This window comes from Neopelma chrysocephalum, unplaced genomic scaffold (genome assembly GCF_003984885.1).
Source record: "Neopelma chrysocephalum unplaced genomic scaffold, ASM398488v2 Primary Assembly neopelma1_74, whole genome shotgun sequence".
Classification (NCBI taxonomy): domain Eukaryota; kingdom Metazoa; phylum Chordata; class Aves; order Passeriformes; family Pipridae; genus Neopelma; species Neopelma chrysocephalum.
The window spans coordinates 4,350,276-4,377,437 of NW_020897735.1; the positions used below are offsets into that span (position 1 = coordinate 4,350,276).

The 27,162-nt window shown below is 58.2% G+C and overlaps 2 protein-coding genes across 4 annotated transcripts; both read left to right on the top strand.

Moving 5' to 3' along the window:
- On the top strand, positions 1–21,236 carry SH2D3C (SH2 domain containing 3C). Of its 3 annotated transcripts, none has more exons than XM_027687959.1 (11): positions 1–188; positions 4,660–4,699; positions 14,975–15,103; positions 15,389–15,837; positions 16,977–17,101; positions 17,464–18,041; positions 18,266–18,381; positions 18,552–18,723; positions 19,470–19,581; positions 20,205–20,408; positions 20,536–21,236. In XM_027687959.1, the coding sequence occupies exons 1-11, from the start codon at positions 40–42 to the stop codon at positions 20,709–20,711; spliced, it is 2,250 nt and encodes a 749-aa protein (XP_027543760.1). In that variant the 5' UTR covers positions 1–39; the 3' UTR covers positions 20,712–21,236. The 3 variants fall into 3 exon arrangements, with proteins under 3 accessions (XP_027543760.1, XP_027543761.1, XP_027543762.1); XM_027687960.1 differs by lacking the exon at positions 1–188 and adding an exon at positions 1,176–1,281 and having other exon boundaries at positions 20,202–20,408; XM_027687961.1 differs by lacking the exons at positions 1–188; positions 4,660–4,699 and adding an exon at positions 8,632–8,816 and having other exon boundaries at positions 20,202–20,408.
- On the top strand, positions 21,106–26,485 carry TOR2A (torsin family 2 member A). Its single transcript, XM_027687926.1, has 6 exons — positions 21,106–21,136; positions 21,927–22,163; positions 22,396–22,661; positions 23,765–23,940; positions 24,241–24,368; positions 24,928–26,485. The coding sequence occupies exons 1-6, from the start codon at positions 21,106–21,108 to the stop codon at positions 25,170–25,172; spliced, it is 1,083 nt and encodes a 360-aa protein (XP_027543727.1). The 3' UTR covers positions 25,173–26,485.
- The last annotated feature ends 677 nt before the right edge of the window (positions 26,486–27,162 follow it).

Below are 27,162 nucleotides of genomic sequence, written 5' to 3' on the forward strand. Positions count from 1 at the left end.
GAGCCTCTGGGGAATGTCTCCTGCCCTGGGACAGAGACAATGAACCCCAGCCAGACCCCTCTGTCCAAGCCTCGGACAGAGGCACCGAATCCCGACCCAAGCCCTGACACGACAACAGGAGTGGAGACTGCTGACAGGAATCTGCTGGAGAACGGGCAAAAATGTCCCGATGAGAGCTCCCCAGACAGGTACATCCCCATTGGGTTTGCTCTGCCTGCTGCTGAGACCCCCTTTCTGCCCCCGCGGGGCAAGGGGAGGGGGCTGGGACACAGAGGGTGGCTGTGATGCCCCTCCCTGCCTGCAGGGCCAGCGGGAAGCACCTGGCCGGCGGGACGGCACGGCCGGAGCACTCGTACCATGGCCAGGTCAGCGGCTCCATGGGAGCGAGGTTTCCTGTGGGATTTCTGCTCCCTCCTGTTTCCGGACGGGGTGGAAACATCTCGCAGCCTCGCTCGGCCCCGGCATCCCTTTGTCCCGCGGCGGCTGCGTTCCAGCGTCCTGATGTGCTGCCGAGAGCTCAGACCAGCAGTGTCCCAGCCTCCACCACCTCTCATTCTCTTCTTTTCCATCCCCTCTATCCTTCCCCCCTTCTCCCGAGCAGCACTGCCGCTCCCAAGGCACAGGGGTAAATCCTGAAAACAGATGCCCCGTCCCCATTTCCATCACCTGCCAGTAAACGCCCACTCTGGCCACAATCCCACCCTCTGGGGGAATTTGGGGGCTCAGCCCTCTCAGATGAGGGTCGGATTTTTTGGAGGGTTTTGGTCTCAGAATCAGCCAGAGGGATTTTTATCCCCTTGCCCAGCAGTGTGTGTGGGACTGGGGGCACGGGTGAAGGCAATGACTCCAAATTTGTCCCCAAAACAAGGTCCCGCTGTACCACCCCTCCCCTGGCCTCTCCCCGCACTCAGGTGGCCCCCGACGCCCCCGTTCCCCCTGCACCGCCCTGAGGCTGGGGGCTGCTTTCCCTGGCACCGAGTGTTCGGGAGGTCTGGGTGGCCCCAGGAGCAGAGTGAGGAGGAGAAATTCGTGCCGGCAGTGGAAGCCAGGCTGTGCCGGCCACACATTCCTGCTGGCCGCGAAGGGAGGGCCGGAGGAGGGCTGGGACGGGAAGGAGGAGGGTCCGCCACAGCCTTGCTCGCCCCAAAGTCCCGACGCTCAGTGCAAGGCGGGAGAGCGCCCGGGAAAGTTTCTCCCCATCCCGAAGCAGAGGCACTCGCTGGACCGCGCAGGGCCGATGACAGCGGTGGGCAGGAGGTTTCCCACCCTGGGACAGGGCAGGTAAGGGGTCCCGGCCCTCCGGCCACCCCTCGCACCCAGGCACGGCGGAGGGGATGAGGAGGGAGAGGCTGGGACGGGGCTTTGCTTGGGGCGGGCACAAAGCTTCACCGCAGATGCTGCCGGAGTCGCTGCTTGGCCACCGAGGCCCGCGGCGGTGTTTGTTCATGGAAAGAGCTGCCGAAACCTCAGCAGACACGGCACTGGGGTCTGCGGCTGGTTCGGGGGGTCAGAGGCTCGGATGTTTGGGGGGCTGGTGGCCCTGCCACATCCTTTGGTGAGCAGAGCCCCAGCAGAGGCAGAGGGACCTCGAGGAGGGTTCATGGGGCTTGTAGAAATTGCTTAGGTCCCAAGCCAGCGTGGCTGGGAGCCAAACAGCCGGGGAACATGTGTGGATCACCTGGGGGTCTTGAATCTGGGCAGCGGGGACTTGGGTCCCTAACATTGAGGGCCAAATGCTCTTTTGCATCCTCTGGTGCTGCCCTGATGATGGGTGTAGCCTTGCTGTTCAGCAGGGAAACTGAGGCAGGAGAATGCCCAGAGCAGCTCTTGGCATCAGGGGCATTTCTGCCCCTCCACACTCTACTCAGAGCCCTTCCACAGCCCCCAGCTCGGGGAGCAGCTGTCTGCTGGAGCCATCCCCATGACCGGGCTCTGCTGTAGGGCGGGTGGGCGGAAGCGGGACCAGGATAGTGCCACACCCCAGCCCTTCCTCCTGCACCGGCACATCCCTGGGGATGGGGACAGTCTGTTCCCGCCAGGCCATGGCAACAGCATGTTCCCTGATGCAGGGAGGGGGGGAAGCATGGCCCTGGGGCACATTTTCACTTGCCCCCTCTTAGAGCATCCCTAGGACAGACCCCAAGGCAGGATGGGCTGAGGATGCCCATACACAGGAGGGCTTTGGCAAGATCAGGTCCTCAAGGGGAAAAAATTGTGCTGCTGTGGGACAGGGAGTGGCACGCAGCCTGTGGAGCTGCCTGGAGTGAGGCGGTGGCCGTGACTCCATCAGGGACACGGTGACTAACGGGAGATGACCCTCTGGCAGACCATGGAACGGACATGACTCGGTTTCCCTCTGCACAGCCGTACGTGAGGCTCGGGAAATGCCACTTCCTGCAGGGCACAGGCACTGCCTGATGCTGCCAGCAGACCCCTCTGGCAGCACCCAGCCAAAACCTCCATGGAGGCAGCTCTACAGGGGGGGAACTGAGGCACAAGGTGCCCAAACTTGGTTCCCCAGGAGCTCAGCCTTCACCCACGCCCCAAGGCAAGCAGAGCCTGGGCTCCAAACCAGAGCTGGACCCACAGGATCCCCCTGGACTATTCCCAGCCTGGAGCTTGGCACATTTGCAAATTATGGTGGTGCCTTCCCAAGCCCAAAGGGAAGAGCCACCCCACCAAAACCCCGCTCCCCGGTACCACCGCTGCAGCACCGGGTCCCAGCGGCTCAGCCACCGCCGCACTCCAAAGGCAGCCCTGGAATTTCTCCCAGGCGCTCGTCTGCCCCCAAAAATGCCGTTTCCTCCAGGAATGTGCAGAACCAGGGGGGCTGCGGCCCCAGCTGCTGCCTTTCCCCAGCACGGGGGCCTCTCCTGCCCGGGCCCTCACAGCGTCTCCCAGCTGCTCCCATGCTCCCGATTTCCTGCCCAGAGGCCCCCCGTCCTCCTGCCGGTTTTTCTCACGGCTCTCGCAGCACCAGGCAGCTCTTTGCGGCGTGTGAAAGGCAAACAGGCTGGAGAGGCAGCGCCGGGGCGGGCAGGCAGCCCGCAGCTGCCCAAGGGAGTCTGTGTCCGTCCCCCCTCCCAAATGCAGCTCTGTTTTTTCACCCCAAAAAAAGTGTGGGCTTGATTTCCAGCCCCTTTTCCCTTTCCCAGCTGGACAGCAGGGGATGCGGTTTAAGCAGCGTGGGCTTGGAGGATCATGGAATCGTTAATGTTGGAAAATAAGATCATTGGTCCAACCGTTAACCCAGCACTGCCATGTTCCCCACTGAACCATGTCCTCAAGTAACATCCACATGTTTTCTGAACACTTCCAGGTGTTACAGAAGTGGGAGTTGTCTGCTGCTGGGCTGGACACTCCAAGGGGCTCATGCTGACCTTGTCAGGACCCACTGTAATGCCATGGGGGATATCCAGTGAGACAAGGTCTAGCAGTGATCACCCATTCCTCTGGGGAAGCCACCAGGCACCATCCTCAACCTGGAGGGAGCCCACAGAGGAGGAATTTGGCTCCCTAGGGATGCCACTGGTGCAGGTCCTGGGAGAGGTTTGTGTGCAGGACCCCCAGCAGCTGCCAGTACGTAACTGGACATGGCTACAGGCACGAGGTGGAGCAAGGTGGCTCTTGGCAGGGAAGGGACATCCTAGGTCTGTGATGCCCTTGGATTTCATTATTTCTTAGTTGCAGCTGCCTGCCCTGCTGTGGCACCCTGGGCCCTTGCTGCTGCCCCATGCTTGGGCAGGTGACCTCAGCAAGCAGTGGGATGTCCACTCCAAAGTTTGGCCCTGGGAAAGTGATAGGTTCTGGGTTCTGGTTAAAGACACCTGGATTTGTGTATTTTATTCTGAAAGGCAAGACCTCAAGGTAGTGCACCCCAGCTCGGGCTGTTACAGCTTCTCTCCATTTGAACTCTTTGTTGTTCCCCTTGGACACCTCCATACAGACACATACCTGGACCTACAAGAGCACAAAAAGCAGTAGCAGCATTCCTACATGCTTTGGAAATTATGGGAAAGAAGCTGCTGAATCAGCTCTGCCTCAGCATTGTTGGGTTGGTTGTCAGTAGGGCTAAGAGTGAACATGCCACCAAGGACAATGGGAGTTTCTACCGCCTGTGTGCTGGGAGGGCAAATCTCACAGTCTCAGCCAGGAAGTCACAGTTCAGCCCTGGCTTCAGTGGGAGTTTGATTTCTGTGGGGTCGCACGAGGCCATAGATAAAGTCAGAAATGCTTGGCTGGGTGGTGTCCCAACAGCCGCCCACTGGAAATGCAGCTCTGCCAGGGAACAGGGCAGAGGGTCCCCCACCTTGGCATGCATCCCCAGCACTGTGACCTGAGGGGACCCCAGCCTGGCTGCTGGGTCTCAGCTCACACAGTCCCAAGCCGATTTGGGGAGAGATCCTCTAAAAAGGCCTCATTCTCCTCTGATCGCATTAGGGAGGATAAGCCCTGGGCTGAGAGCGGGCACAGAGCAGGCAGGAACAGTGCTGGGGCCCTGGGAACCTCTCCCAAAACCACAGCCATGCTCTCAGCCCCATGGCAAGGCAAGGGCCACAGGTCCCTGCTCCCCTGAGCTGTGCCACCACCACCTTTGACCTGATTATCATGACCTACTGCTCTTTACTTAGGTATTTTTATTTTTCTGCTTCCTTCTAGCCACCACGATGGCCTGGAGTCGGGCAGCGAATATGTGAAGGTAAGACACCCAGTGTGATCTCACCCAGGTCCAACACCCAGTGGGGTGCTCAGCTCTGCACCCCTCATCCCACCATCCCCTTTGGGCTCTCTCTTTGGCTCTGGAATAAATTCCCAGCAAGGCCAGGGAAGGCAGAGGAGACACCAACCCTACATGGTCCCCCCAGTGCTGCTCCCACAGGAGCTGCCTGCATTTCGTGTTCCAAGTTACTTGCGAACACCCACGGACGCAGCCTCCTCCCTCCGCCCCCACGTAGAGAAACGGAAGGGTTTGAGCCACTTTCGTGGCTGTCACATGAAAGTTGGTGTAAATCTCTCCAAATCTCTTGCTTATCCTCCAGCAAACTATTAACATTCCTGAGGACTCTTCATGTCTGGCCAGAAATTCATTAGCGAGGCGCCTGGCTCCGGAGGAGAGCGGCCCTTTTGCAGGAGGCTGCTGGCACGATGGGCGCCGGGCAGGCGCAGGGGAAGGGTGGCAGGGACGCTGTGTGGTTTGGGCATGGAGCACTGGAACCTGCCCGGGTGGTCACTGCCATGCCATGGCCTTTGGGGAGTTTGTTTGAGGAGGGTTGGTCCAGTCGCCCCATGGGGCAGACGTGTTTGTTTGAGAAGTGACTTGAGGTGCCCAGCTTGGGTGGTCTGGTTAGTACAGAGCCCTGAACCTTCATCTTTGGACTTGGGGCTCTTGGTGGCGGCTGTAGCCAGACCTGGAAATGTGGGAACACCCTGTGGCAGCACCAACTGCCAGGATCAGGAGACCTAGCTGGACCCTGAGCTCATCTTCTCTTCCTAATGAGAGTCACAACGATCCATAGGGCTAATGAGGACCGCACATGCTGAGTCTGGCAACTGGCAGCCTCCGGGCAGCAGGGTTGGATGAGGCTTTTGACGTGTAGAGTGATCCCCTGGCAGAATGTCCTCCTCTCCACACCCTTTAGCTGTGTAGGACTGGCAGAATGGGAGCTCACAGGGCTGGAAGTGGATGTGTGCCAGAACAATGAGGCTCTGACTGGGTGTATTGGGTCTGGCTGCAGTGGAGCTCATTTTTCCCTGAAAACCCAATACCCTGGGCTTTGCAGGGTAGGGTCCTGGTGTGAGGTGCCTCAGGATGTGCAGGAAAACTCCTGCTCATGCAGGCAAGTCCTGCAAGAGCAAGGAGGTGATGAGGGGAGGAACAAGATGATTTGGGGTGTTTGCCCTGGCACTGTCAGTGTGTGCACTCGGAGATGGGCACATTTTATGGCTCATGAGTTAATAGACTGAGACAACACGGGTGGGGAACAATGGGTATGGCTCTGCCTTTCAGATTGAGCTCTTTTTGGTGAGCCAGGAGAATTCCCTACCATCCAGGCAGATCCCAGATCTGAGCTATCTGGCCCTTATTTCTCACCCATCCCTGTGATGTCCAGGCAGCGCCCACGGGCTGTGATTTATACGCCACTTCCCTTCGGTCAACTGATGGCTGCAGTGACAGCAGCTATTTTAGTCAAATAAGTAATTATCTGGAGTGTGAGTGACCGGGATGACGGGGACACTCCAGCTGATTGCAGGCGCTGTGCCTGGCTGGCAGCCCGTGCAGCTGCAGGGTGTTCAGCACCCAGCAGTGTTCAGCCCCAGGTCCTGCAGGATTCAGGGTGGGAAGGTGGCTGTTGTGCCTGCCTTTGGAGCAAGGGAGGACAGGGCTGGGACCCGCCACTGGAACAGGTCCTTGTGACCGGGAGGGAAACAAGCAGAGGGGAAACACCGGTGAGGGGCAAGCAATGGCAAGACAGGAAGGAAAGAGTCGGTGAAGGAGAGTGAGGAGGAGAGAGAGGACGTGCTGCAAAGCCCTCATGAGCAAAGGCTGATGGGCAGGTCTGTGTCCAGGTGTGCACTAAGGATCTGCCAAACATCAGCCCTCGAGCTTCAGTCAAAAACCAGCCAGGGCCAGTGCTCCCATCACAAAGCCTGCCCTGATTAGAGGTGCAATTGGGAGCTAGAGAGGGTCAGAAAGCCAGGATCAATAAGCACTTGGTAATTAATGTGCTTTAATAATGGCCTAAGGGGTGGTGTTTCCAAGCTGCCTGGGGATCTGCACGCCTGGCTCTGTATTTCAACATCCCAGCCAGCCCAGCTTTGGCCCCTGCTTGGGTGAAGGAGCTGCAGAAAGGTGTTATCCTTCGGGAGAGCAGCAGCCAGTGAAGCTGCCACATATCCCTGCGAAAGCTCAGTCAGGGCTTTTCAGCTTCCCTCTGAGGAGGGGCAGCATGAGCACAGCTGGAGGACACCTCCCTGCAGCACCCCATGAGGCTCCTGCTCCATCGTTGCTGAAAGCCTCAGAGGGAAACCATGGAGCCCATCACGGGGAGAAGCCTTGGCAGGAGGATGATTCACCGTCGAATCTTTTTGGAGCAGCGTCTCCCTGCATGCTGCCATCTGCTCTGTCCCTCAGCCCCAGGCAAGAGGCGAGGAGGAGAGCCCACGCTTCCTGCCCATCCCGGCAGGGCTGCAGGCACCCATGGGATCTGTGAGCACCTGCTGCCCTGTGTTCCCTGCCTGCAGTTTGTGTGCTGTCCCTGTTCTCCCACACCTCATCCCTGTCCTGCTGCTCTCCCCTCTTCTCTCTCCCCTGCAAAATCAGGGGCAGAGCGAGGGCCCGGCCAGCGCCTCTGAGCTCTTTGTTCTGCGCTCACGCAGGGACCTGTATCTCATCAGCCCTGACTGCTGTCTCCTTGCCTGGGGATGCGAGGGACTCATTTGAATTAATTAGTGGGGAGGCTGCAGGGTTCTGTGGTCAGTAGCAGCAGGAATACCTCTCCGAGGTCACAGCATCGCCCTGGAGGCAGGGGGGTCCTTGGGCCAGGACATGCTTTGCAGATGGGAACCTGAAGCCCCCCCTTACCAAAGCACAGCCAAATCCAGGCCATGCAGTGCTCCAGACCTGGAGTGAGAACAGCAGGATGTGGGTCCATGTAACTGCCTGAGGCCGAAGGAGCCCCTGCCCATCCCCAGTGCAGGGCAGTGGGTTCAGGCAGGCATTTGGGAGGCTTATTCAAGAGTCAAGGCTGGAGCAATGCTTTGAGTCATCAGTGCTGCCTCGCACATCCCATACGTGATACCATGGCCTTAATTAAACCGAAGTGGAGCCTTAATTAAACACCAGTCGGAGACGGCCTACGCAGGAAACAGGCAGCCAGCTCCCCGCCGTGTGAGGTGGGCACGGGTGTCTCCCCCAGAAAGGCACCACCAGACAGGGTGAAGGAAGACAGGGTGGGTGAGGGCAAGGCAGCCCTCGACCCATGTGCATCACTGGGAAAAGCAGGTGGATTTGGGATGGGGAAAAAAGCAGTGTCTGATTCCCTCAGAGGAGCCAGTTTCTCTCAGGACACAGACAGTCGGGGTTCTTGGTTTCCCTCAGGGGTGCTGGTTCCCCTCTGAGGAGCTGAGTCACCTCAGAGGAGCCAGTTCCCCTCAGGGCACGGGCAGCCGGGGTGCTGGTTCCCTTCAGGGGTGCACGATTCCCCCAGGGGTGCCAGTTCCCCTCAAGGCACAGGCAGCTGAGGTGCCTGATCCCCTCAGGGATGCTGGTTCCCTTTGTGACACGGGAATACCGTTTCCCCTTAGGGGAGCTGGTTCCCAGTTCCCCCCAGGGCGCAGGGAGCCGGGATGGAGGTTTCCTTCGGGGCTGCCTGATCCCCTTGGGGTGCCGGTTCCCTTCAGAGGAGCTGGTTCTCACTTCTCCTCAGGGCAGGGACAACCAGGATGCCGGTTCCATGCCCGACCCCTCAGAGATGCCGGTTCCTCTCAAAGGAGCCGGTCCCCAAAGGGCTCAGGAAGAGCCGGGGCGCCCGTTCCCCTCGAGGTGCCGGTTCCCCGGAGCCGGGGCGGCCCCTCGGGGCGGGCCGGGGCGGAGCTGCCGCACCGCGCCCGCCCCTCCGCCGCCGACAAGGGATGAGGTAATCGGGGAAGCGGCTGAAATTGAAGCCCGGCGGCGGCGGCGGCAGCGGCGGCGGTGCAGCCCGGGCCGGGGCAGCCCCCGCCGGGCGCGCCGCGCCATGACCGAGCGGTGCAGCCTGTGGAGCGCCCTGTCCGCGGCCGCCTGCTGCTTCTACCGCGGCTCCTTCATGCAGGTGCAGGTGAGCGGGGGGCGGCGGCGGGACCGCACCGGCACCGCACCGGCTGCCCCGGCTGCCCCGCGCTCGGCGCGGAGTCCCCGCGGTGCCGCACGCGTGGGGAAGGCGATGGGGGGCCGTGGGAGGGGGGAGCGCACGGGGGGACCCGCGGCTCCGCACCAGCCGGAGGCAGCTCTGGTCCCCGGGGGCAGCGCTGGAGAGCGGGAATGCGGGGGAGCCTCCCCGGAGAGCCCCGCGATGCCCCCGCGATGCCCCGCTCGCACGGAGCTGGTGCGGGCACCGCGCCGGCGGCTCTCGACGAGGCGGCAGCGAGCGCGGGGTGAGCGGAGCACCGGGGTCGTGGAGCAAAGCTCAGCCCCCTCTGCAGCCAGGGCCACGCAGCCAGAGTCGCTGCATCCCCCCCAAACCTGCGCTTTGACAGGCGGCAAAGTCTCTGGAAGGAGCCCTCGCCTGCGGCAGACCTCATGGTGCTAAACCTCGTTTAGCATCCCCCAAAAGGTGGCATGTGCTTGGAGCGTCGCTGAGCACAGAGGGGAGACTGAGCCCAGATGAACACGCAGCTTCTTGGCCCAGGTCTCCATCTATGCGCTGCACTGCACAGGTCTGACTGGTGGGAGAAAGCTGGGATCCATCTGTCACCTGTCCTGTGGTGCTTCCAGCACTGCCACTGTCTGGGCACAAGTGTAGGTGTCCTATTTTTGGACACTGGTGTTCACACCAGAGGAGCATGGCACTGGGAATTGGTTCCCTCATTTACTGAGTTAGAGAGCAAAGGTGTTAAGGACTGCAGGAGCCAAGCAGGCTCAGATCTGAAGCACAAGCTGTGGCATACTGCAAGTTAGAAGGGAGCCAGCAGCCAAGAGAGCTGGCAGTCTTATTCAGTACTCCTGCTGAGCGAGGTAGGTGCCGAGCTGTAGAGATTATGCTGGGTAAGACGGAGCCCAGAAGCAGCATTTCAAGTCTTGTCATGATTGCAGCTGATCTCAGCGCAAAGCCAGGGATTTTGATTGCTAGTGGGGGTGAAGAGGGAAAAGCAGAAGAGCTTTTCCCAGTTGTCCAAAGGCCACTGAGCAACACAGGGACGTGCCCTTGGGCTGCACATTGCAGGGGGTGATGGGGTGCTTTCAGCGAGCTGCTGCCAGAACAAGGTCTGGCTCTCACAGAGACATGCGAGAGGGGATGGAGGGCACTCCATCCCGACCCCAGAAAGAGTTAAAAGTGAAGCCTTAAGTGCTCACCTGGCTCTGCCAGATCTTTCACCATCTATTTGTGTCCAAGCGTGCCCAGCAAACACACACTGAAGTCCCCATGAATGACTGGAGCGCTTCCAGCTGACAGCCGCATCCCTGCTCACCGCCAATGGCGGTGCACCCAGCCTGGGAAGCACTGACATCATTTCTGGCCAATAGCAGCTCCGAAAAGGGATGCAGCAGCAGCTGCTGCCGCCGTCTTGGAGTGAGATAAGTAATATATAGATGGATGGAAATGTGTATATACACACTCCCCCCATCACTGCACTGGAGACCCGCACCCCTGGGGCAGCACTAGCAGCACACTCTGCCAGCCCACCACACAACCTGGGGCTCTGGTCTCACCTCAGAGCACTTAGATGTTGCTGGCCATCAACCCCAGCTGCACCCCACCCCTGCCAGCCACATAGAATTGCTCCAGAGCCACCACAAAGGAGCATAAACAAGGGGAGAGGAGACCTTGAGGGTAGCCAGGACCTAGGAAGGACTATGCACTCTAGGACAAAGATCTTGAGCCAAGGTCTGCCTTCAGTGGGGACTAATGAAGATGTGACATAGCCAAGAGATGCCTTCAGTCACCCATAGGGTGTGCAGATAGGCTGGTGCCTTCTCAGAGGCCATTTAGATGCTTAGAGTCATTGCAAGAGAGGACAGGAACAAGCGATTTCTTTTCCACATGGATATCAAGATCAGCAGGACATACTGGCTCACAGCAGGGCATGCAGACTGAGAGTGAGCCCATCGCAGCCTGAGGGTGGTTTGTGGGGGGATTTTCCTGTGGTTGTGTGGGATGGAGTAACCATTCTTGGGCGGTACCTGGCAGCTGGACGGGTAAGCACAGCAGTCCTGCACAAGGCAGGCACACAAACTGGCTCTTGGGTTTGCTGTGATACCGTCTATCCCTCAGCAAGGATGTTTGCTCTAAAATACTTCACTGAAGTAGCCCATTGCCAGATGTGGAGGGAGCAGAGATGACCCCTCACACAATTCTGTGGCTTTCCCCATACACCTGTTCCCAATGGCTTGTTACGCCATTTCCTCCCAGTTCTGCTTCCCAGGCCCCATATCTGCTCCGGCAGCCAAAACAGGGGTGGAGAACTCCAGAAAGGGCTGGGATTTCCCTAGCAAGGGTCCCAGCACAGGGCAGGCAGCAGGAGAGCAGGAGGGAGAACAGATGTGCTCAGTGCCTTGGGGTTATTCAGATGTTATCAGCAGAAGACTGGGGTGGGGTGTGAGTACACCTTGCTCTCCAAGCTGACTTCATCCTCATCTGCAACTCCTCCAGATCTGGGAGGGGAGAGCAGGAAAGCAAATGGAAATCACTCTGGTTTCATAAGATTACCTCTGCAAGGAGAGAAAGCCATATGCCAGCCTTTGAAGCCCTCCTTACAGCAGGCAGAGCAACGGCCGCTGCTGTTTTACATGTACTACAGCCATCAGCAGCCTCTATCCCTACAGCTCTTGCCCTTCCACTACCAGTGCCAGTCCTTGCCACTCAGCTGGGACTAGAGGTGCTTCCTCCATCAAGAAAGCAGAAGGGAGAGTCAGGGAAGCAGGCAGGGATGGAGAGCCTCAGGAATTGCCTCCTCATGGTGGCTGCCCCATTGCATGGCAGCTTCAGAGGAGCCCCAGGACTGTGAAACAGCCCATTGCGGCACTGTCCTTTCTCCAACCAAGCCAGCTTGGCTGCTGGTTGGGATTCCTCCAGCAGAGCTTGGCATCATCTCTGGCAGCTCCCGAGCTGGTTTGTCTGGTGCGGCTGGTTTGGAGAACCGCTTTAATCCCCGTTCCTTCCTGCTCAGCTGGAAGAGGCCTTGGGGGCTCTCCATGCAGGAGCCCAGCACCACACACCCCAGCCAGGTGCTGATGGAAGTCAGGGCTTTTCCCCACCCCAACCCAGTTGTGTGCAAGACCTCACACTGGGCCGTGAGGCATCTTTAGACATCCTCTTGGCACGGCCGGGAGCGCCAAGCGGTGCCTTTTCAGCGCGGCGCTCAGACATCCGCTTACACGCTCCTGACAGCGCCCAGCCGGCCTGTGCTGCCTTGCCATGCCGTGCCGTGCCTTGCCAGCGCCTCGGCGCCCGGCCAGCTGGCAGCCACCGGCCGGGCTCCTCTGAGACACGCTGCCGGTGGAGCAGAGGGAAGCCGAGCGCTGCTGAAGGGCTCAGGGGGCCGGAGGAAGCACGTCCCTCCACAGCACATGGGCCTTGTGCATCAAGGGCTTGTGGTGAGCCCCGTTCCTGCACAGAAAGGGGAGCAGCCAGGTGGTTTTGGCAGCGGGTTGGAAGGTAACAGTGCAAGAGGCTCGCAAGGAGGAGCAGTCCCCAGAGTCACGTCACACCAAGGAAAAGGGCTCCCTGTGATCGCTCTTGTGCTGCCTCCCCTGGCATGACAATCACTCCAAGCAATGGCTTTTTGGTGGCTGTGCAGATCAGATGGGATCTCACTGCCCAGAGGAGGAGCTGAAGGGACAGTGCACTCCACATAGCTGGAGAAGGTGACTCCTGGCACCTTCTGCTCACAACTGGGCTCCCTCCCCCGTCTGCAAGATGCAAAACCTCCCTTGCCTCTCCCAAACCTCCTGTTCTCTCCTGCTAGCTTAGCTCATGGCTCCTGGCATGGATACCAGCCGGCTGCTGCCCAAATCTGGGCTTGGAGATGCCGGGCACTGCTCAGCTGGGCTTGTGTTTGTTATCCTGCACATTTGCATGGGGAGGATTTGGGGGAAAACCCTGATGTACAATGCTGAGCAGCACAGGCGCTAATCCCTGCTCCAGGGATGGTGGGGGGAGAGCTGTCTCCAAACTGCTCCCAGCTCAGCTCTGATGGCTTTCGCCTGCACAGACAGGAGAGGTGCCCTGGGGGGTCCCTCCCTGCCCCATATTTTGGGGTGAGCCCTGTCACAGGGAGGGTGCTGCAGCCAAGGGTCCCTCACCACCCCTTGGCCGAGCCAGGTCTGCTCAGTAGCAATGGATTTGTTGTCATGGAAACGGCATCTGCTCGGCCTGGGCCCCCCAGGAGGCAGCCGGACCCCAGCAGCATCCGCCGGCTACCATTTATTTTTAATAGGGCTCAGCAGCACAGGGTGGCTTTGTCTCCAGGAGGGCCCAGAGCAGCAGAGGTTGCTCAACGCCCTGCAGCCCTCAGCCAGGAGAGGACAATCCATGTGTCCCTGCAGCTCCAGCCAACAGGACACTCATGGAGAGAGCAAACATGGTTGGATGAGCAAGTCTGAGTTCAATCCACACTGTTTTCATAGGCTGCTTCCACTCTCCCAGCACCATTTGACTTCAGCTAGGAGTTGGGAAGGGAGGAATAAGGGCAGGTCCAGGCTGGTGAGGGCAAGCCCTGGAGAGCACAGTCCATCACACAGGCCCTTTGCCACTGCTTCCTTCCCTCTCCCCAGGCTGAAACAGGGTCGCCAGGACAAGATCTCTGCCTAGTTTGGCTGATGAATGCAGCTACCAGGGTGGTGGAATATATTCCTTAGGGAAGGAGAGATCTGGAGTCAGGGTCCTGCTGAGGGATCCTGTGGGGTCCCAGGAGCACTTCTGGAGCAGTGGGTACGAGGCAGGAGAGCAGCACAATGCTCAACACTTTCCCTTATTCACAACCACTAGAAGAGCAGAGGGAATTGATATGGGATGCAGAGGATGAGGTGCTGGGTAAAGGGGTCAGCTCTGAGGCAGGTCCATGATGCCTTGGCACAGGGCTGCAGCTTCCAGTGCTCTCAGGAAACAGCTACCACACAAGGCCAGCCATGAGTGCCAGTCTGCTCCTCTGGCAGTGCCAGAGCAGTGTCAGCAGGGCTTCAAGCCTGTGCCTGTCCTCCCAAACACCACCAGCATCCTGCCCTAACAGGCGCCAAGGAGCTGGGCCAGCCCTCAGTGCCTCCCCACACTGGCACTGCCACCGGGCCACCCTCACTCATGGGACCACTGGACCAGGACACCCCAGTAGCCTCATCCAAGCTCCCTAGTCCGTGGCAGTGGCACATGCACCCCCACCTCAGGACAGCACACATCTGGGATGTGGAGGGAATCCAGGAGTGTTGGCTCACAGGCACTGCTCCACCATGCAGCACAGTTGGCACCACAACAGGACTCATCTCAAAGCTGCTGAGCCAGCCAGGAGAACAGGCCTCACATGTGGAGCACATGGGAACCCTGAGCCTGTGCTCACCTCCCGGAACATCCACAGCTCCACGGCTCCACCGTGCCGGCAGCCAGGCATCCTCACTGCCCTCTGGGAATGCTGGCCAAGCTGCAGGCAGGGAGAGAGGCAGGTTCCAGCCAATGGAGACATGACGACATCCCTTATCTCTCTCTGGAGGAAGGGAGGGGGCAAATTGCATCCTCCAGGCTCAGGTGCACCAGTGCCGGGTAAAAGCTCATTTCAATGCAGAAGGTTCCCTTTACATTTGTCATTACTATTCATGCCACCATCAGGCTAAACACAGCGAGTTAACCCTTTGGAAGGGGAAACACTCTGGATGTTTCAAGGAGGAGGAATAATGCAGGTTTCCTCCTGGAGGAGTGCTTCCTAGGGCAATTCAGCCCTGGAGGTGTTTAAGGGGAAGCTGGGGCAGGTTTTCTCCTGCCCAGCCACACTCAGCTCCGAGCTGGGGCAGAGGGGCAGCACACAGGGCACAGCGTGGCCAAGCACCATGGGGACATGCCACCAGCACCATCCAAGTGCTCCTGGTGACAGGACCTGGCTGTCAACAGGCACATTACCCATATCCTTGGCCACAAGCAGTGATCCTCACATATAGCTCTGAGTTACCTGCCCCTTGGGGACAGGTCTGTTCCTGGCAGGTGCCACAGTCCCCACATGGGGATCCTGCCAGCCCTTCCCTCCCCAGGCCCTGCAGCACTGCACAGCTGACACTCTCTCTTCCCCTGTACAGTTCTCCAAGGAGAAATACATCCTCGACTCATCACCAGAGAAGCTTCACAAGGAGCTGGAAGAGGAGCTTAAGCTGAGCAGCACCGACCTGCGCAGCCATGCCTGGTACCACGGCCGCATCCCCCGGGAGGTGAGAAGGGGAAGGTGGGTGGCTTCGGGCACCCTTTGCTTGAAATGTTGTGGAAGAGCACCCCAAGACCACACAGAACCACCAGCCTGTCCCCCTGGGAAGCCTCTGGCCGAGAGCTTCATTAGCTCTGAGCTGCCTGGTTTTGCCACGGGAAATGCCCTCCCACGACTCAGAGGGCAAGGGGAACAACCAGTGCCCCAAATAACACCCCAGTGGAACACCCACTCATGCTCCCCAGTTGATACAGCGTGGCTGTGGCTGAGCTGCTGCCCTGTCCCCTGCCAGGTGTCCGAGAGCCTCGTGCAGAGGAACGGTGACTTCCTCATCCGCGACTCCCTCACCAGCCTGGGCGACTACGTGCTGACGTGCCGCTGGCGCAACGAGCCCCTCCACTTCAAGATCAACAAGGTGACGGTCAAGTCCAGCGACGGCCATACCCGTGTCCAGTACCTCTTTGAGCAGGAGAGCTTTGACAACGTGCCTGCCCTCGTCCGCTTCTACGTGGGCAACCGCAAGGCCATCTCCGAGCAGAGCGGAGCCATCGTCTACTGCCCCATCAACCGCACCTTCCCCCTGCGCTACCTGGAAGCCAGCTATGGGCTGGCCAACGGGAAGCATGGGGGGCCCCACAGCCCCTCCACCCAGAAAGGGGGGCACATCAAGAGGAGGAGCATCACCATGACAGACGGCCTGACCGCAGACAAGATCACCAGGGCTGAGGGGTGCCCGACCAGGTGAGCACGCAGCCTCATCCCAGCTCAGCTGAGCAGAGGGTCAACCCCAGGAAAGAGGGAGGGCCGTGCTCAGTCCTTGCTCCTCGGGTGCAGGGCAGGGGTTTGGGATCAGGGATGGAAGAGAGAGACCAGCAGAGGCATGGGAGAAAGAACCAGTACTCAGCTGGAACTGAGGTTTTCTCCCAGGCTGGCTGCCAACCACACTGAGCTACCACAGCAGACACGACTTTAGCATTGCAGGCCAGAAGCCAGAGAGTGTTTTACAATCACCCAGTCCAGGATTACCAGCATGTCAGGGCTTGTTAGAGCCACAGAGCCAAGCTTTCCCAGGCAAATGTGAGAGGAGAGTCAGTCCCAGCCATCAAGAGAGCATTTGTTGTTTGTTTTTGAACGGCCCTTTTAGTTTCAAAGCCCTTTCCATTCAGCATTTGCAAGGAGTTACCAAGCAAAGCTGAAAGCCTGATGGGCAGGAGGAGGCCAATGCTCCACAAGGCTGAGCTGCTCACATTAACCGAGGGGCAGTTGGGCTTCTCCAGAGGTGAGGAAGGAGAATTCCTCTGTATGATTTGCTTTTGGCAGTCCTGGGATGCCCAGAGCCCTGCAGGGAAGGCAGGGCCACACACCAGCAAAGGGGAGATCCCTCTCCTCCTGCCTCCCCAGCAGGACACAGCCTGTTGTTAAAGCCAAGCTGCTTTCTCACCACCCCGACCTTCTCAGCCCAAGGGCAGGGTGAGAACGCGTCAGCAGAAAACAGGCAACCAACTGTTATGGCTGGGAAAAGGAAAACACTCAGACTTCCAGGAGAGCATATGTGTTTCCAGAAGAAGAGCCCAGATCCATCAGTCTTTCCTCATCACTCACATTTCCCCCAAACCCCTTATCACCGCCACTGCTGTCCCATCCTCCTCCCACTGCAGAGGCCCAGTGCTCAAGACCAAACACATCACAGCAGCCCAGCCCTCATCCACGGCAGGCAGGGCAGTGAACTACCTGCCATATCTCCTTCCAACCCTCCTTGTGCTCAGCACTCCCAGACACAGCATCTTTCGCAGCACCATTGACACACAGTATTTGCATCAGGCCATCTCTGCTGCCCCACCAGCCCAGGGACTAACCTTCCCTATCTCCCCCCTCCCCAGTGTGTCCCTGCCCCACCACAGAGACATCATTCGCAACTGTGCTGTCAGCGTGGACCAGATCCAAGACCTGCACTCCCCGATGTCCCCCATCTCTGAGAACCCAGCGTCACCCGCCTACAGCACAGGTAGGCATCGCCCCTCCACCCCACTGGGGACAGTAGGGATGTGGGTCAGGCTGTGTGTGATGCAGGGACCTGGAAATTAGGGATGGAGCTGGCTATAAAAACAAGCCTCCGTGTCATTCTCTGCTAGTGAAACTGTCTGGCATGGCAAAAAGAGGTGTCCCCATGGAAGGCTGGAGCTGAGGACAGGACCTCAGCCAGTCCTCAGTCACATCACCATGCAGCTGCCCTGGGACCAGCTGAGTCCATTTGGGCAGCAAGGCTTTTTTCCCCTGAGCTCCTCATCCCTGGGCTGCTGCACCCATGGTCCCTATGTGTGTGCCCATCTCCAGGCTCTCTAAGTGTCTCCTCTGCTCCCTACACAGTTACACGGCTAAAGCCTCATGCCTGCCAAGCAGCCGGGATCACCCCAACCTCTCCGGTCATAAGAAGGTCCAGCGAGCCCCAACTGTGCCATGGGAACAACAGCAAACCTCTGCCAGACCCTGCCCACAGCTCCCATTCGACTCCCTGCCATGGGTATGCCCGCGCCTCCCCCTCTCCCTCCGTGAACAGCTACAGCGACCCGGACTCAGGGCACTACTGCCAACTGCACCCCACCTCACCCATCAGCAGAGACCGGCCAGCTCATGACACCAAGCAGATGCCAACAAAGAGCTACGTGGATAGGCTAAAGGTGGAGGAAGGACAGAGAGGGACTGTGGAGAACAGTTCTGGGGAAGCAGAGGCAGGGCAGAGGCTGAAAGCAGAGCCGGACTTCATGGGCTTTGTGCCCCCCACCATGGAAACGACTTCCTCCTTCAACCCTGCTGCCTTCCAGTCCCTGCTCATCCCCCTGGAGAACAAACCCCTGGAGATGACCGTGCTCAAGAAGGTCAAAGAGCTGCTGGCAGAGGTGGATGTGAAGACACTTGCCAAACACATCACCAAAGTGGACTGCCTGGTACGGCCAGGGTCAGGCGGGAGGGGTGAGCACTGCTGCCCTCTGATCACTCTGAGCTGGCAGGGATCAGAGCATCCCTGAGCACTGGAGCATCCCTACTGGGCTCTGTCATTCTGTACCAGCCAGAGCAGGCAGAGGCTGGGCTGGGGTGAGAGGCTGCCTGAGGACACTTCAGCCTCTCCCCAATTAACAAAGGTCTAATCAGCTCTCACCTTCCTTGCCAGGTCGCCCGGATATTGGGTGTGACGGTGGAGATGCAGCGGCTCATGGGAGTGAGCTCTGGCATGGAGCTGCTCACCCTGCCCCACGGCCACCAGCTCCGCCTCGACCTGCTGGAACGGTACGGCCACGGCGGGGACGAGCCCACCGTGCTGCCCCATCCCACTGGATGGGCATGGCCCAGCCCCCTCCCCGGGGTGTCCCCAGCCTGGCACAGGGGTGAGGGTGGAGGTGGGGGAGCATCCCCAGCCGCCCTGCACTGACCCTGCTCTCTGTCTCGCCCCACGGCAGGTTTCACACCATGTCCATCATGATCGCCGTGGACATCCTGGGCTGCACGGGCAGCACCGAGGAGCGGGCGGCCCTGCTCCACAAAACCATCCAGCTGGCTGCTGAGCTGAAGAGCACCATGGGCAACATGTTCAGTTTTGCTGCTGTGATGAACGCCCTGGAAATGACACAGGTATGGGAACACACTCTTTTACTCCTCATGGCCTGGGCTCAGCCCCTTCATCCAAAGCGTACACCTCTCCCTGTGTCCTGCAGGATCCAACAGCCGTTGGGGTGGGAGAAGGGGGGAAAATGCCCAGAGTAGGAGGCATGGGGCTGCATCCGCTGGGATGTAAGCAGGGAATGGGAAGAGCCATCCTCTCCGTGGAGCAGACAGCCCAGTCCCACCAGGATACGATTGTTTTTCAGTGGTTGGGCTTTTTGTTTTGTGCTGGGCTGTGTTCCTGGGAGGAAATGAATCTGCCCTCCGGTACAATACAAATCAGTCTCAAGGCTGTGGCAGCCGCGTCTCCGGGCCACACTGCTCCCTTTGGAAGATGAAAGGAGATTAAAATTCAATTTTAAATCGAGCCCAGCTGGGAAGTCTTGCTTCCTGCCTGCACAAAGGAGGTGGAACGGCTGCCCCCTCCCTGCATCTCATCTTCAAGGCCGCTGCGACGCGGGGAAGCTGCTGTCCTGGGGCACAGGGAGGGGGGAGAAATCCTGAACCCAGCCTCTGTGCCAGGGATGTGCCATCTTTGGCAGTGAGTGCTGGTGGAGGAGGCTGTGTTGGGGAGCAGCAGGCACTGTTGTGTGCAAGGCTGGGGACCATGGCTCCAGGGCCAGGCTGTGCTCCTGGGAGCACCCTGCGAGCCTAGAGCTGGGTGCTCAGGGGCTGCACTGCCCCCAGCACCCTCCATCTGCCCCATCTCCTTTCAGATTGCCCGGCTGGAGCAGACCTGGATGGTGCTGCGGCAGCGGCACACGGAGGGTGCAATCCTCTATGAGAAGAAGCTTAAGCCATTCCTGAAGAGCCTGAATGAAGGGAAAGGTAATGGGAGCAACTCCCCTTCTCTCGCTTGCCTGCTCCTTCCCACTCTATCTGGGCACAGTCTCACTGTTTGAGAGCTCTGACCCTGTCCCAGACAGTGCCAGACACTTCCCCTCTGGCTGCTGAACCGCCCCAGCACCCAGCAGGGCCCATTTGGCCTTGTTTGCCTCTTCCTGCCCACGGAAGTGTTTCATAACTAAATAAAACCAGCCAAGCCAAACCCTCACACTCGCCTGGCAGTGAGTGCCAAACCAAGGGACAGGGTGGCCAGCCGGGGAAGATGAAAGCCATGTCCCTCCAATGCCCAGTGCTCTGGGGTCTTGCAAACATGCTCCCCACTGCAGCCCTGGAAAAAGCAGGGGCAGCAGCGTTCCCTTCCCAGCACAGCCGGAAAGCCTGGCTGGGAGGAGCTGGTGTCAACGAGGCGATGGCCCCGGGCACAGATCGAAGAGGCACAGCAGCTGCTGTGCTCCAGCTGAGCCTTAAAGCCTCCCCTGGGAGTGCAGTGGCAGCCTGGCTCCGCAGGGCTATGTGGCAACACGAGTGCTCCAGAGGGAGATGGGGAGGGGGATGTAGGGTCACAGGGCCACATGGGGTCCTAAGGTTGCCTCTCTCTCCAGAAGGGCCGCCGCTGACCAACACCACCTTTCCCCACATCATACCCCTCGTGACTCTCCTGGAGCGGGACAAGGCTCTCACGGACAGCCTCGAGCCCTGGGAGGCCACAGACAACGGCGTGGAGGTGGTCATGGCCCACCTGGAGGCAGCACGGATGGTGGCCCACCACGGTGGGCTCTATCACACCAATGCTGAGGTGAAGCTGCAGGGTAAGCAGTGGGGACAGCAGAGCCCCTTTCCCTCTGCCACAGTCCCAGTGTGCAGCTCCAGGATGGAGCATCCCATGGGCACGGGGTCCCTATCCCATCCTGGGGAACTGACTCTCCCTCCCTGCAGGTTTCCAGGGCAGAGCGGAGCTGCTGGAGATCTTCAGCACCGAGTTCCAGCTGCGGCTGCTCTGGGGCAGCCGTGGGGCTGAGAGCAGCCAGGCCGAGCGCTACGAGAAGTTCGACAAGGTCCTCACTGCCCTGTCCCACAAGCTGGAGCCAGCGGTGCGCTTCAGCGAGCTGTGACCCCCCCAGGCCCTGGGAGACCCCCCCAGCTCCCAGCCTGCACCCCTCTGGTGGCTGTGGGGCACGGGATGGGAGCTGGGACCCAGCACTTGGAGGAGGAGAGATGGCCCAGAAAGGTGCTGGGGCACAGGGCAGCAATTTTGAGACAAAGAGGAGGAAAAGCAGCCACCTCGAATCTATCACTCATCTCCTCAGGATACAACAGGGCAGGAGGTCCACATTGCTACCCTGAAGTCTGGGCATGCCAGCACGGGTCTCCACCACCCAGCCCTGCTGAGGTCCATGACTACACAATGCCCCTCCTCTCACCCTTCAGTTCCATTTCTTTTCCCCCTCTGTCTCACCCATGGCTGCTGGATCACGCGTGTAAATACGTTTTCACGATCACTTCTCGATGTACAGACTTGTGAAGGATGAAGAATGTTGTAAATAATTAGGCTCATTCATTTTGTCCTGTAAATATGTGTACATATCTCATGGGTTTGTTTCTTACATATAATAAACTTTTATGCCGTTCCTCAAGGGGGTTCCCTGTCCTGTGGGTGTCCTTTAGACAAATTCCCCGGGGGAGGAGAGCCCAGGAAGGGCTGTTTGGGGGGACCACCCTGCTGAATCCAGCCCCACCTGGCCCCAGACAGCCCTTCAGGTGTCACAGAATCACAGAATGGGACAGGTTGGCAGGGACCACAGTGGGTCATCAAGTCGAACCTCCCCGTTCCAGTCCCTTAATTATCCTCATTTCCCTTCTACTGGACCTGTTGCAGGAGCTCCATGTCTCTCTTATCCTGAGGAGCCCAGAACTGAACACAGCGCTCCAGATGCAGCCTCTAGGACTGAATAGAGGAGCAGGATCACCTCCTTGACCTGCTGGCAATGCTCTTCCTAATGCACCCCAGGATTCCATTGGCCTTCTTGGCCGCAAGGACACAGTGCTGGCTCATGGACAGCCACTTGTCCACCAGGACCACCAGGGCCTTTTCTGCAGAGCTAATTTCCAGCAGGTCAGCCCCCAACCTGTACCAGCACTCAGAGTTGTTCCTCCCCACGTGCAGGACCCTGCATTTGCCCCTGTTGGATTTCAGAAGGTTCTTCTCTGCCAGGGGATCTCGGGTCCCCAAAGCAAGGGGAGGTACAGCGACCCTGCTCAGGGCGGGGGGCGGGGCACTGCGAGCCAGGCCACGCCCCGTGGCACATAACCACGCCTCCTTCCCTTAGCACCGCCTTCCCAGAGGCTCCGACCCTTTGGGCCCCGCCCCCGCGCGGGGCACGCCGGGAGCTGTAGTTCGTGCGGGGGCGGAGGCGCGGCCGCCATGGCCCCCGGAGCGGCCCCGGTCCCGGTGCTGCTGGCGCTGCTGGCGGCCGCCGCCCGGCCCGCCGCCCCCTGGGACCTGTGGGCGCTGCGCTGTGGCTTCTCGGCGGACTGCGAGTGCGGCTTCAGGCCCGACCTGCGCGGTCAGTGGGGGCGGCGGCCCGGGAGAGGTCTGGGCGAGAGGGGAGGGTCGGGGGGCGGCTGGAAAGGGGCTCCCGGCAGCTCCAGGGGATCCTTCCTGGGGCCGTCCCTGGAGCGGCGTCTCTCGGCCTGCCAGGGCGCGTGGGGAGCCCCCAGGGACGGGACGGGTCCACAGGGTGAGACCAGAGCGATGTCACCCCGCCTTCTCTAAGCCTTGGCTTCACTTCCTTTCAGGTCTGGAGTTCGACTTGGCCACCAACCTGGTGGGACAGCCCCTGGTGAGGCAGGAGGTGATGAAGGGGGTGAGGGGGTTCCTGGAGAACCAGAATCCGGTGAAACCCCTGGTGATGTCCTTCCATGGCTCCACTGGGACAGGCAAAACCTACGTGAGCTCCATGGTCATCCGCTACCTCTTCCAGGGTGGGCTCCAGAGCCCCTACGTTCACCACTTCTCCCCCATCGTGCACTTCCCCCACGCCGAGCAGATAGACCAGTACAAGGTAAGAGACATCTCTCAGCAGTGTTGCTTGACTGGGGGTTTTCAGTTATGTCCATCTTGATCCTCAGTACATATGCATTCAAGCTGTTTCCTGAAGTGCAGTAGGAATAAAAGCTCTTTGTTTTACCCTCTCAAACACAGCTGAGTGAGTGGCTCCACACACTGGCTGAAGGATCAGCTAGTAACTGGGTTATAGTCTGGCACTGAGCTATCACTCTCGTCTTCCATACAGCAGTCATTGCCCTGATCATGTTCTCATTCCTTAAATATTTACACAGCCCTTTGTACGCACAAACAAAAGTGCTTTGCTTAGATGAAAGGCACTAAAATTCTCCCTTTGCTTTCCAAACAGCCTGATGGCTGTGAAAACCTGCTGTCTCACTAGACTTGTAATCCCCTTCTCACAGAGCACGCACCTCCTGAACGGCAGCCCCAGGCTCTTCGTGGTGCCACTCTGTCTCTTGAAGCTGAGGAAAGGAAGAAACCAAAATGCCAAACCCTCACCAGTACAGGGAATCAGTGCACCTGGACCTTTGCTTTCTGGGTGTTTGGATAAGTTATTTGTAGCATTGTGTCCTTAGAGGAAATGCTGTTGGGAATGTAAATCCCATCCTGGCTGATGTGTTTCAGTGAGGAGTTACACATGTCCCCAGAGGATGGGAGTGGTTTTGTGTGGGTTGGGAAGTACCTTCAGCCCTGCTAAAGAGCCAGAGTTGTTCTGGGTCAGCACAGGCACATGTTTCTGCACCAGGACAGGAGCTGGCAAGAAGCTGGGAACTGTGTAGATACACAGTGAAAGAGAAGAATGTGGGGAGATGTAGGAGTTTGAACGCCCTGCTTTAGTGTGCTGCCTCCTTCTTTAAATCTGTAATAAAAGACCTACAGTGGGATAATAAAGCTGTAACAGCCACTGGGTGAAAGCCAGAATAAAGGGGCCTCTCCAGCACTGGCTGTTCCTGCTCCGAGTGGGTGGTGCTGTGCAAGGACATGCTGCTTCCAGCACCTTCATCTTCGTATGAGCTCCGGCCTCAGCCTTTGCTCTGGGGTAGCTCGAGCCTCCCTCGTTATCTCACTGCCTTACAGCTTGGTGTGTGCTTTTCCTAGGAAAGCCTGAAGCGCTGGATCCAAGGAAACCTGACAAACTGTGGACGCTCAGCCTTCCTCTTTGATGAGATGGACAAGATGCACCCAGGGCTGATCGATGTGATCATACCATTCCTGGGCCCCTCGTGGGTCGTGTACGGGACCAACTACCGCAAAGCCATCTTCATCTTCATCAGGTGAGGGGGGGCCTTCCAGCACTGGGCAGAGATCACATCTACTCCATGGCAAACACTTGTTTTGCTTTTCCTTCTCCAAGCCTTGAGCCTCTAAAAATGCCAAAAGACTTTATTTCATTGTGAACAGACAGACCTGGAGAGTGTGAAAAAGCCCTCCTATATCCCTGTTATTTCGCTGCCTCTACAGGAGTCATTTTGGGCCATGCTGGGAGATCCTGGCTTGCACTTTGCAAGTGTCAGATTGTCCTGAAACACCATTTTCCCAGGTACACACTGAGTAAGTGTCTCATTGTTGTGCAGCAACGCAGGAGGGGAGCAGATCAACGAGGTGACGCTGGCGCTGTGGCGCGCCCGCAAGGACCGGGAGGAGATCAGCCTGCAGGACCTGGAGCCAGCCATCTCCAAGGCCGTGTTTGAAAACCCTCAGAGTGAGTCCATGGAGCTGAGCCCTTCCCACAGGGCCAGAGCCTGGCACAGGCAGCCACCCACACTGCCTGTCACCTCCCTGGCAGCCAGGAAGGGACGGCAGGGTTTTCAGGGAAGGGAACTGCGATCCCCTCGAGGTTTCCTGGCGAACGGAAGGAATAGCCTGGCCTTCTGAGCCAGCAGACCTGTTGCCATGCTTAGCAAAGTTCTTTGGAAGGTGTATTTGCAGCTGGAGGCTGGCAGACAGCACAGCACGCTCCCTGTAATGGCACTGAGATGTATTGATCTCCACTGCCTGCCTGGTTCTCATTGCTTTGCCCTTGTCACAGGGAACAGAACTTAAACTCTGACTAGACAAGCTAAATCCCCTCATTCCTAGAGAACAAGTCTTTTTGGGGCTAAAGGGCGTGACAGCTGATGGGTTCAGCCCTCTCCTTGTACAAAACCAGGGCAGATCTCTCTTCAGCAGAATATTTTGACTTCACACAAAGCAGCTCTTTGAATTGCAGGGACTGCAGAGACTCTAAAGGTAAAACCTGTCTCTTCCTTTCCCTTTTGCAGGTGGATTCTGGAAATCTGGGATCATTAACGAACATCTCATTGATTTTGTTGTGCCTTTCCTCCCCCTGAAGCACCACCATGTGAAGCAGTGTGTGGTCAGCGAACTCATCCAGCAAGGCCTCGAAGTACGTCCGAGCGTTGTCCAGGAGGTGGCCAACAGCATCCCCTACTTCCCAGAAGAGGAGAAGTTATTCTCATCAACAGGTTGCAAAACAGTGGCCTCTCGGATCAGTTTTTTCTTGTAGTCACTGTTGAGGGCCTCGCTGAGATCCATAGGGGATGTATATGGAACTGGAAAGCACCCAGGGCTGGCGGGATGAACACTGGGAGCAGCATGTCCCTCCTGGCACCACAAGTATTCTCCTGCTGAACTCTCTCCAGTGGCTGTGGGACCAAGTGCAAATTATGTGATTTAAAGCACTTTACTGATTCACCCTCGGCCAGGTGAGGATGGATGAACCACCCAAGGCATCTGTGACGACATGGGGAAGATGCTGAGTGGGGCTGCAGCGTCAGGGAGGTTTCTCAGCCTGTCAGCAGCACCCACCCACAGCTCTCTCCCCTCTCCTGGCAGCTGTTGATACCCAGCACATCAAGATTCTGAGCCCACAGAAGAATACTTATTTCTTACAGCATATTAACTTTTTTTTTAAAACCTTTTTAATTGTGGCTGTGCCTCAGCTCCTTGGTACAATGTGACAGTGCTGGTGCTGACTCCTGTGAACACCTTCAACAAAGTTTTCTTTTCAAGGAAGTTTTAGAGCCAAGTTTTTTCCAGCTTCCTTTCACTGTGAATAGGTGCTGTTAGTGACCAGCTTCACCACCAACTGAGGGGGGTGATATGGGAGATGGCAACACCTGATCTCCCAAGAACCAGGCTCCCCTACTATCCCCTCATCCATTTCTCCCCTCAGGACCAAAGGATTTCCCTGCAGCAAACCAGGAAAACAACAAAAGACCTCTTGCTTGTTTTACCACCCACAAAAAATTTCATGCTACCTCCAGGGGAGCCCACGGTGCCACTAACAGTTCTGAAAATTCCTTTTACTCAGTGATGATTTCTGCAACAGACTTGGTGCTATGATCTGTGGAGCCTCCTGTATGTCCTTCTGCTGGTTAGACCTTGGCAGGCTTTGGCTGGGTCAACACCCTTTCAGCTTCTGGGGAGTGTCACAACAAGGGACCTGGGGACAAGTCAGAGAAGATTACTGCTCCAAACAGCCAAGCATGGGATGCACAGCCTGGCCTTTGCCCAGGTTTTGATCTCCTCTGTGCATCACTTCCTCACAGGTCAGAGGAACCAGAATCATTCACTCTCTAGGAACAACCTGCTCAAGGGATGGGTGCAGGTGCAATTCCCAGATGCTCTGCTCAGGCCCCATGCAGAAACAAGCTGCCAGCAGTTGGGACCATTCCAGCTCCAGCCCCAGAGCTTTGGGGATTTTAGACACCACCCAAAGGCTGCCCAGGAGCTGGCCCACAGGTGGACCCAAATATTCTGCCTCTTCCAAAAATATTATGCATTTCTAATTTTAAAATAAATCTTTTATGAGATAAATGCTTGGGGTCTTTTGCTTGAATTCCCAATTGCAGCTGGTGTGGAAGGACCTGGAAGATGTGCAGTTGCACGGGAACAGCTGCCTGATGTGATGGGACTTAGGGGATGTAGTGGCATGGAGCTGATGGTTTCCAGTTTAGTAACTGGGAAAAAGAGAGCAGCCTTTCCCTGGGAGAGGAACAGCAGTAGGAGCAGCATCCTCCCTTTGTGCTCTCCACCCTCCTCAGGCACAGAGACAACCTGTGGACACCTTTCTGCCTGCTGGTCCTGCCAGTGAGGGGACAGGAATGATCCCACTCACAGCCTGGCTGTGAGTCCTGGCTGTGCCAGCCCACCTGCTCACCTCCTCCCAGGTCCTGCTGTCCCTGCTCATGCAGTGCCACTGCAACCTGGCTGTGCACAGCACACCCTGGCTCAGCTCCATCCTGTTGGTGACCTGCTGGCAGCTCCCCCGGGCAAAGGGAGATTCTGCAGCAGCAGCACCTCGGTTAAATGAAAGCAGCTGGGGGCTGGCTGCCACCCCCAGGCATTGTCTGGAGCTCTCCATGCCAACTGGAAACACGCAGGGCACATGTCCAGCCCACCCCAGCCACAAAGATTTCAGCGTCATTAGCCAAAAGCTCTGAGCTCTGCCGGGCAGGAGACACAGCCTGGAAAAGAGCAGCTGTTCCCAGCCA

What these genes read in the sequence shown, in the direction of transcription:
- SH2D3C (XM_027687959.1), top strand. Translation starts at nt 40, where the DNA reads ATGAACCCCAGCCAGACCCCTCTGTCCAAGCCTCGGACAGAGGCACCG. An exon ending in GTCACCCGCCTACAGCACAG is followed by an intron (nt 17,102 to 17,463) that starts GTAGGCATCGCC and finishes CTCCCTACACAG; the next exon opens with TTACACGGCTAAAGCCTCAT. An exon ending in CGCCTCGACCTGCTGGAACG is followed by an intron (nt 18,382 to 18,551) that starts GTACGGCCACGG and finishes GCCCCACGGCAG; the next exon opens with GTTTCACACCATGTCCATCA.
- TOR2A (XM_027687926.1), top strand. Translation starts at nt 21,106, where the DNA reads ATGTACAGACTTGTGAAGGATGAAGAATGTT. An exon ending in AGCAGATAGACCAGTACAAG is followed by an intron (nt 22,662 to 23,764) that starts GTAAGAGACATC and finishes TGCTTTTCCTAG; the next exon opens with GAAAGCCTGAAGCGCTGGAT. An exon ending in GCCATCTTCATCTTCATCAG is followed by an intron (nt 23,941 to 24,240) that starts GTGAGGGGGGGC and finishes ATTGTTGTGCAG; the next exon opens with CAACGCAGGAGGGGAGCAGA.